This window comes from Berghia stephanieae, chromosome 9 (genome assembly GCF_034508935.2).
Source record: "Berghia stephanieae isolate SIO BIC M18660-M18661 chromosome 9, UCSD_Bste_1.3, whole genome shotgun sequence".
In the NCBI taxonomy this organism is placed as follows: domain Eukaryota; kingdom Metazoa; phylum Mollusca; class Gastropoda; order Nudibranchia; family Aeolidiidae; genus Berghia; species Berghia stephanieae.
Window position 1 is genome coordinate 7,332,309 of NC_088368.1, and position 10,444 is coordinate 7,342,752.

Consider the following 10,444-nt stretch of genomic DNA (forward strand, 5'->3'; position numbering starts at 1 on the left):
AAGAGGGAGGAGAAGGGGAAGAAAAGGGAGGTTATACAACACAAACAATGACACTGACGACAATATCAACAGCGATGATAATGATGATGACAAAGTGGCATCATTGTTGTCCGTCGGTTCCTAACTTAATTTGCAAACATTATTTTTTCAGTATCAATAAATTAATTTTTTTATAAAACAAAAAAAAAACTGAGCACGAAAAGAAAAAAAAATTTTTTTTTATAAAACCCCTCAACAAACCCAACGGTTGGCTATGTAAAATGCAAAAAATTACAATCACTGACTGGTAGTGTTAAATAAAAGGATAATGATATTAGAGGGGTGATTTTTATATTGAAAGTTAATATGCATTACAGTATATACCAATCATAAATGGCAGAGTGTTCCACTCTAACACTAGCATCTAATGTTATCAATAAAAATATGCATACTATCTCGCCAAGTTGAAATATATGCTATTATATCCAACTGTACTATAACTGTGAAATGACCTTTAAAAGCTAACATAAAATTACATAAAGTGGCCATAATTTAATAAAAGAGGATCGTCATGTATAAAATAGCTATTGAAAAAAATAATGGATGAATTGAAAAAGAAAATAATAATGCTGTAATTTCCTCTAATAAACCTGCACTGCCGGTATCTTTGCAAAAAAAATAAATAAATAAATAAAATAAGTTTTAAAAATTTTGGCCAGAAAACTAGTCCTTCAATTATCAATAGATTAAAATGTCCCATATCATCAGAGATCTGATCCGCCCAAAATTTAATAAAACACGGTGCACAAAGCTCGTATGTCAACATCAGAGTTTTGATCCACCGATTGTGAAAATTGGGGACTTCAGAGGTTTGATCCGCCGACGATATACAATTTAATCCTATAAAAATAACTAAAAGATTTGACTGAATCCACACTTTTACGACAGATTTTTGCCTTGATGCTTAATGTACGATAATATCCCCGAGAAAACGTTTATTAAAAAGATTGGACTAAAATTGCACTATTCTTCTAACTGACTATTAGAACCATTTTTCAAAAATAAAATTAAAAGGTTACAGGAATAAAAATAAAATTGATAACCAAAAGAGTCCTCAACCTGCTACAGATGATTTGACTCGTAATGTGGTGATGAATTTCATCAATTAGATGCAATAGTATGGGCATTAATTATAGTTTATAATAAAAATAACAAAGAAATAAACAAATGCTATGAGAACATCTTATCCAACTGACGATACTATTATGACTAATAAAAATGGGAAAAAAAAGAAAGAAAGAAATTAATGAGCGTATCGAAGCAAAAAAAAGTATCAGTATCATTATATGAAAAAACATTCTAATGTAATCAACAAGTTAAAATTAATTCATTTCTCTGCTACAACTACAAACCTTGTTCTCCCATTGAAGATTAACACATGTGAAAACTGCTTTTATATTTCTACGACAATGTTCATTGTTACTTTTCTTTACTACTCCATTTTTAAAAATTTTATTTAAAAAACATTATTTTTTTTCCTTTAACAGTTTGTACTAACTGCGAAGAAGGGTTTTACTTTTATAATTATAAAGTTTAACACTTAAATGAGTTGCACTAAAAGTTGGCACTAATTTTATAAATACGAAGGGAGGAAAAATAGCATACTGCGGATCAGTAATAAAATTACAAAGCCGTACCCGATTAGAATATTGACGTTAAAATATCAAAGCATTGAACCTTCATAATAAAGCCCTCAAGATAGCAGGATAAAAGAAAAAAACAAAACAAACCAAAAATGGCAAATAAATTGTGACCAATGACTCCATCATCATAATGGAGAAATATTTAGGAGATAAGACATGGTAAGAATCCACTCTCTGTTATTAACTCAGCATAACCCTGGTTATTTCAATCCAACGTTAATTATTAATCATCAAAACGATAACATGCAGAAATGAATCATAAACAATAAATCTGTGTCTAAGAATAAAGAAGAGAAAAAAATGGAAGTGGCAACATATTACTACACATTAAATTAGTGCTGTCAAGCACGAAAAAAAAATTATTTTCAATCGGTCAGTAACTTTGACTTTCTTTCTTTGAAAAAAAAGAAAAGAAAAAGATTCTATTTTGAAATGATCTCCAATTAGAGCTTTCTTCCTTTAAATAGAAAAGAAAATAAGAGAACAAAAATAGAAAGTTTGTCTTTGAAATTTCTTTACATTTTATGGCATTGTTCAGCTACCAAGGTGTCTGTCTGCATTACTTTAACAATACAAAATTTTCTTTATTTTATTGGGTAGAAATTTTATTTTACTTCCTATATCAATAGATTAAGACGATTCCCAAACATGTAAAAAAGTATTGAACCAGAGACTTCATTATCCCTCTGATTGAGAGCTCAGGTTTACGACTTTTTCGACATGCTGGGGGGGGGGGGGGGGGGCTTTTTATCTATACATCAAGTCAAAGTTATCTGATCAAATTGAAAAAAAAAGCCGATTAACTGATATTTATGTCAAAAAAAAATTATTTTTTTTTAAATAGAGCTTAAAAATTGTTTGTCTTAGTATCTACAAAATTTTAGCTATTTATTTCACTTTGAAAATCTCTAACTATCTGGTAAAAATGGAATTACATTGAATTGTAATATGAAACAATAAGACGAAACAATAAAAGGACAGATTTGCATCTCAACTCTGACATAACACTGATTTAAGACTATGAATCCAGTACTGAAAATTAAATTAAGATAAATGCAACATTTCTAAGAGTGAAACAGACAACTATTGTGGTAATTGCTATGATAACAGATATAATAATAATAATAATAATAATAATAATAACAATAATAATAATAATATAATAATAATAATAATAATAATAATAATAATAACAATAATAATAATAATAATAATAATAATAATCACCTTAACAATAACAACGATGACAACAATCACATTTTAATTATATCAACTGTCCCTTATCCGCCTAAATATATATGTAGCAAATGTATTTCCATATTTACAAAAGAAGTGTGAGTACAATTCAAACACAGCCATCTGTACAACAACATTTATTTGTGTTCCTTCTTCAGATCTAATATTATTTTTCACTTTTCCTTTGTTTATCATTATAATTTTATTTTTTTTCCTGTTTGGTGCCTTATCTACAATCTAATCCTTCCCTTGCCATTACCAATGTCATGTAAGTAAAATATTCATACAATTATTTTTCGAAAGAATCCTTTCCAATCAATTCATTTAAAATTTCAAAATCTAAATTGAATTATGATATTGCGTTTTGTCAAACAACAACTTTATCCATTTATTTTTACAGCTAACATTTAAAGTAGGTATTTAGCACGCTTTAATTTCATACGCAAACGATTAACTGAAAAATAATACAAATGGTATACTTTATAGAAAAAAAAAGATAATTATTTTCTTCAATAGAATTATAAGAACCAATACCATGACTTTGACTTAGTCAAAAAGAAAAATCTTTAACACACTTTTTCTAGGTCATGCTTTTGCCTAACTAATTTTTTTTTTTTCAATTATTTAATTCTTTTTTTTTTTTTTTAAATCTTTGGAACTGAAACTCCGGCAACCAAGCAAAATGATAAAACAGCAATAATATTCAACATAACGTTAGTTCAACAAGAAACATATCACAGTCAATGTCAATAACATTATATATTATTATTCTCATATCTGTACAGAATTTGAAATCAACCCATCTCTTGACTGTCTTTAAACTTTTAAGGAGTTCGCTTTCCCTTCATACAAGTAGATAAAACAGAGCCATCTCTAAAGATTAAATGTCCCAATATTTATCAGTGAACTAATATGTGTCATCCCCTTATGCGAAATTCTATCAAGTCAAAACAATGTGAGTACATCTGAATAATAAACCATTGCAACTTGAGACACTTGCCACATGTGTCAAACTGCCTTGAAAAGACTGACGAAGATCAACATAATATGGTTGAAAGATTTGAGAAGATTAACATTAACCCCACCACCCATCCCTCCCCATTTACTGTATACTTTTGCAAAACAACACCGCCTATATTTCTGCGTTTTTGTGTTACCACAAAATAAATAAATAATTGATTAAAGAAACAAATAAGATTTTTTTTTTAAAGGACAGATATATTAATATTAATTTAATATATCATTATTTTCAGGCCAGTTTTTATGGGCTTCAAGATTGGCTTGATGAACATAATATATTAAAGGGATACATTTTCCCAATACTGAAATAAAAATGTTGAGAAAACACAGGCAAGTAACATGTCAATGAGATCACAGAAATAAAATTTCACAAATGAGAAAAACATGGCAGATAAAACCTAAGATAAACCAGTACTATATTTTCAATGCGTGTTGCCCGTGCTTCAACATAGTTGTATACTTGTTATATGTATATATATGGTATATGGTATGTACATTTCATTGTATGCATAATAAAACCAAAAAAGAAAAAAAAAAGAAGAAGAAAATGAAAAGAAATTAAATCATAATTTGAATATTTTGTATAATTTCAAAAACAAATTTCCCTTCCAAAGATCAACACTATACCTATGCGTAGGTAATTTTGAATTATTTAACACAAAACCATCTTGAGGAAATATCTTTCAAATCGAATTCAATTTTATTTTGCATTTAAAAAAAAAATTTTTGCCTGAAAATATGAAAATATACATTCTGTGATTTACAATTTTTTTAAATAAAACCAGTTCTTGTTTTATCAACAATTAGTGTGTTAATGTTAACGTCCAATTCCGATTAACAATAATACTTATATTGCATTACCATAATTTATTATTGATTTTCTATCGGCGGTGGAAGGGGTTTTAGCCTGAAACATTCCTTGTTATGTACTTTGTTTTATTTTAAGCTGTTTTATTTATATCTCTTCATTGCGGTCATGGCGAGCGTCCAAACTCTTTCATCAGCAATCAAATATTAATCTCAAGTTCCTGATATATCAACAACAAAATTGGCATACAATACAATGCTGGTTGGATGATACATCGCCCAGTCTGATTAAAATGAAACGAAAATGAAATCTTTATTAAATGTTAGTCAGATCCAAAATGTCAAAACATAAAAACATTTTATAATTATTTCTATTTACAGTTGGTCACTGAGATTGTTTAAGAACAATGATTTCCAGGAATGTAACACATTAAAAAAAAAATTCAATTAAAAGACAAAAAAAAAAGCAAAGAATAAACAAATAAACGGAATGATAACTATATTTTTTCAATATTAAAAAAAAAATTCTTATGGAATGATATAACTCTATATCCTTATACTTATACTAATCACTAACCAAACTTGTTCTAAAACACTAAATGCTCGTATAATATTACATATAAAAACTAGGTAGTTATATTTCTAACTTTAATGCTTTGACTAAATGTTGAACTTCTGTTAAATTTTGTGCTTTGCTTAACCGGCAATACACACTCTAGTACTGGGTAAATGCATTCTCACAGCCTTTAAAAACAAGGTTGCGTTTTTCTTAATTAGTCATTTAAAAAAAAAGACAAAAAAAAACAACAAAAAAAAACAAAAACAAAACAAACAATATCCTAATAAACTTTCTTTACGTTTTTTTCAACAATAGTCTTAAGCAAACGTACATCCAAGTTCTGACAGTTCCGTAATTCAACACAATTATTATTTAGTGAACAAGATTAATCGTTTAGAAAACTAAATATAAAAGAAGATAATGACTCGAGATGGTTCATTAATAATAACAATAATAATAATAATAATAATAATAATAATAATAATAATAATAATAATAATAATAATAACAATAATCATAATAATAATTAATATGGATGATGGTGTTGAATACAATAACAATTTAAAAAGGTATAAATACGTTTATAGATATTGGACTATTTCTATCACTATCACTACTACATCACCACTACAACATAGACACAAAACAACGACGACCAACAAAAATATCAACTCCCCCTCCCCCCACCCCTTTCCATTCTGAAAAAAAAAAAATAAAAAAACAAAATCAAACCCAAACCCTAAACACCTACAGTAATGACGACGCCATTGCCAATCTTCAAAGCTACTTCAATTTATAATTTAAATGTTCATTCATATATGCTAAGTGTTTTAATTATTTTTAAATTACAGTTAATTGAAAAAAAAACAACAAACCCCCCCCCCCCCCCCCCCCCAAATAAAAAAAAATTACAAAAAAAAAAACCCCAACCAAAATCCTATGACACGATACCTGATTATCTGGATCTATAAAAATTCTAAAACAAAAAGGTTGAGTATATTTTATACATTTAATCCACAGTCCTGCCACTTATACAAAAGAAAATAAATTTTTTAAAAATTCAATATATACTGATCCGTGTTCAACAATAATCAGAATTTCACAAAAGAAATTTCCCGCAAATATTTTAAATTAAATTTTGGAGGCATTTCAAAACCAAACGCGACATCTCTTTACATATCAGTCCAAAAATTCTCACAGGACAATTCTAAATAATCAGAATTTGATGATAACTGACTTACTCTCTTTCCCCCCCCCCCCCCCCCCACCCCCTTTCTTTTTCTACCCATAATCATAAATCTTTAAATGAACCCATCACATAAAATCTGTATACGTGGCAAGCCTGTAATTGATCCGATGACTTTTCAGCTAATTCTCAATTAATTTACGTTTTAGTATATAATAATAATACATATATTTTTATGTGTATTTAAATAGTAGCACAATATTACGATTCCAAACAATCACGACGGCACAAAACAACCGACACAACATGACATATAATGAGGACCTGCAATTGTCAATAAATTACCTGAATCAAATTGATACTAATGATGACAATGATAACAATGATAAAATTTAAGTGTCCTGAGATTAAAACGTGAATAAAAAATCAACTTGACTCAATACACAAATTGAAATTTATCCTCCATTAATAAAAATAAAATAACCAAAAAAAAATAAAATATATTAATCATTCATTTTCTAACTATTTTTTTTCCTATTTGTAAATTTCTTTCTTTCTTTTGTTTTTCTTATCAAAAAATGTCCAAAACAAAAAAAAGCTATATAAAATAAACACTGGGTATAAGCCACAGCCTTTTCTCTTTATGATATCAATTGCAGTATCATCTTCCGTAAGCGGTTCTGAGTTAAAACATATGCCTAAACTGACTATATTTAGGTAAGATATCGCAATAAAGTTTTAAGAATTGTCTCCCCTGCTCAAAATATTTCGGTCGGTACGATAAAACAAGATGCAAACAAGGCGTCAATTCCATTTGTTTTTTTCTTCCACCTATTGATTACAGAGTGATGGTAAAATAAGTCAACCTCTTGTGAGTGTATGACAAATTGAAAATCATTTGTATATCTTTGAAGAAAGACACTTCTATTTCAAATAATCTATTAAAACCAATAGTTGTTGGGAGTTTCTTATATATATCTTTAGAAGAGTCAGATCTTTTATAATGCATGATGATGATGATGATGCATTTTGTATTTCTATGTAGTAGATAAAATAAGCTGATATAAATATTTCACTTCAAACCACTAATCAAGTTGGGTAAACGAAACAAAACATATCTTCTTTTTTTTTTTCAAAATTTTCAGGTCAACAAGAAGAGTGGAACAGAAAAGTTATTGACTTCGATGACCTTGACTAGTTGGGCTTGAAGGAGATTGACGACCTTGAGGATGGCCTTGACCTTGTTGGTGGGGATGATGGTGGGGGTCGTTAGCGTGGGGGTCAGCGTATTCGTGTTGGGCGGGAGGGGGAGGAGGGGGAACCTCTTCTCCACAAAATAGAGGGTTCTTCACTTCCATTTCCCCAGTCTGTCGGGAGGTAGAATATGATATTAATGATAATACTAATGACAACAGCAGCAACAACAACAACAGTAAGAACAACAATAACGACAACAACAACAACAAAAGAAGAAGAAGAAGAAGAAGAAGAAGAAGAAGAAGAAGAAGAAGAAGAAGAAGAAGAAGAAGAAGAAGAAGAAGAAGAAGAAGAAGAAGAAGAAGAAGAAGAAGAAGAAGAAGAAGAAGAAGAAGAAAAGATTTGTTTGTTTGTTTGTTGCTTTAGGTCTCTTCCAACACAATTGAGGTTATATGAGAGACCGCTGAAACAAAAAAACAAGCAATCTAACAAAAATAGTACAAATGTAAATCAAAATCATAACCTAAATATATCATAAGCTAAATTATAAATAACCAAGAACAAACAGGCAGAATTTACAGAAAAAAAATATCCCCTGTCAAAAATACAATCACAAACCAAAGAAGCAGGATAGGCTAGTAAAGAGAAGAAGAAACGACATCACTATCGGATCGTACACCCATGCGAACATCATAGGTATATGATTCAAGGGTGATGCTCCCATCCAACCACCCGCAAGAAGAAAAGACGAAGAAGAAGAAGATCAAGAAGAAGAAGAAGAAGAAGAAGAAGAAGAAGAAGAAGATGATGATCAAGAAGAACAAGAAGAAGAAGAACAAGATGAAGAAGAAGAAGGAGAAAAATAAGGATATTAATAATAATAATAATAATAATAATAATAATAATAATAATAATAATAATAATAATAATAATAATAATAATAATAATAATAATAATAATAAATCCAATGCTCGCGTTTTTCTTCATGGGCATACATTCCATCACCATGAGTCGAAACGTATAAGTATTTATGACATGTCTGACACACAGATTGAATCATACATCACCATGATGTATAATTATATAATAAGAAAAACATTTATCCTTCAACTCAATAACACAATAATGGAGAAAGTCACCACATAATTGTATAAAATCTGCATTGATGGCCAATCCGCATTTTGCAGATATAGACGTTGAGCTTGAACTTGAAGATCGCCTAAATGTTTTTCTTTTAACGTTTTCTTACATTTTGTGTAAGTGTGTGTGTGTGTGTGTGTGTATGTGTGTGTGTATGTGTGTGTGTGTGTGTTTGTGATAGCTTGTCTCAGAGTTCAAGTGATACAATCCTACCAAATTTCCATTTCAATAGGTTTAATGAGTGAACTTAAAAGAAAATAAAAATCAATGAAAAGGGGGGGGGGGGGGGGGGGGGGGGGGTTACTTACTTTTAAAAGATCAACATCAACTACAACTACAATACGGGGTTATCTCCCTTATAACGCGCCCTTCACAAGTATCACCATCATCATTATCATCAACATCGTCGTCGTCATAATAATAATAATAATCAATCTTCAACACCATCATCATCATCACCGTCATCATAATAATAATATTCAAAACCACCACCACCACCACCACCACCATCATCATCATCACCGTCATCATAGTAATAATATTCAAAACCACCACCACCACCATCATCATCATCACCGTCATCATAATAATAATGATATTCAAAACCACCACCACCATCATCATCATCATCATCATCATCATCACCGTCATCATAATAATAATATTCAAAACCACCACCACCACCACAACCATCATCACCGTCATCATAATAATAATATTCAAAACCACCACCACCACCACAACCATCATCACCGTCATCATAATAATAATATTCAAAACCACCACCACCACGACCACGACCATCATCATCATCACCACCACCATCAATCCATCCATCCATCCATACCGGAGCCAGTCCAGGACACTCGTACACGGTGTAATCTCCCTCCACATTGTCCTCCTCCGACTCGTCCTCAGAGGCGTCGTGCTTCATGTCTCCATTGGCTCTGGGAACGACACGAGTTTCAAAGTTTCAAAGTTTATTCCATCTTAGGCTTTCGCCAATAAATCAACAATTTGGTGACAACATACATGAAAGTGGGGGAAAATGGTAAATGGAACCACACAATAAACTGATACCATTAATAACCACACAAAAAATACAACGATCGTAATACCACCAATACGTATAATAATAATAATAATAATAATAATAATAATAATAATAATAAATAATAATAATAATAATAATAATAATAATAATAATAATAATAATAATAATAATAATAATAATAATAATAATAATAATAATAATAATAATAATAATAATAATAATAATAATAATAATAATAACACGACACACAGTAGGAATGGGTAACACATGAATCAATACATGCATGTATAATTTTAAAAAAATGTTTTTAAATTATCCCCTTCCGCCACGACATCATAAGATACCGTCACCTAGGCATTCCACGAAGGAATATTATAGATAATTCATCAAACAAGTTGTCTGATGTCAACAGGAATCAACCATATTGTCCAAGTCAGCAAATTGAGGGTTAATAAACTTGCTCAAGGAAAAAAAACGAAAGTGCCTGAAGCGGGGCTCGAACCCGGGACCTTCCGGGTTACAGTCTTAACCACTCGGCCACTTCGCCCCCCCCCCCCCCCCCC

The 10,444-nt window shown here is 30.1% G+C and overlaps 2 protein-coding genes across 2 annotated transcripts in view; both read right to left on the reverse strand.

Annotated features, from left to right (window-relative positions):
• LOC144979584 (uncharacterized) overlaps window positions 1-10,444 on the reverse strand; it is a 124,689-nt gene that overhangs the window by 81,201 nt on the left and 33,044 nt on the right. The gene's annotated exons all lie outside the window — the stretch shown is intronic.
• Window positions 7,036-10,444, reverse strand: part of LOC144979585 (uncharacterized) — a gene marked incomplete in the record, with an annotated part of 110,542 nt that continues 107,133 nt past the window's right edge. Inside the window, 2 exon segments of the mRNA XM_078926341.1 lie at window positions 7,036-7,857; window positions 9,675-9,774. Coding sequence (XP_078782467.1) covers window positions 7,663-7,857; window positions 9,675-9,774 — 295 coding nt within the window.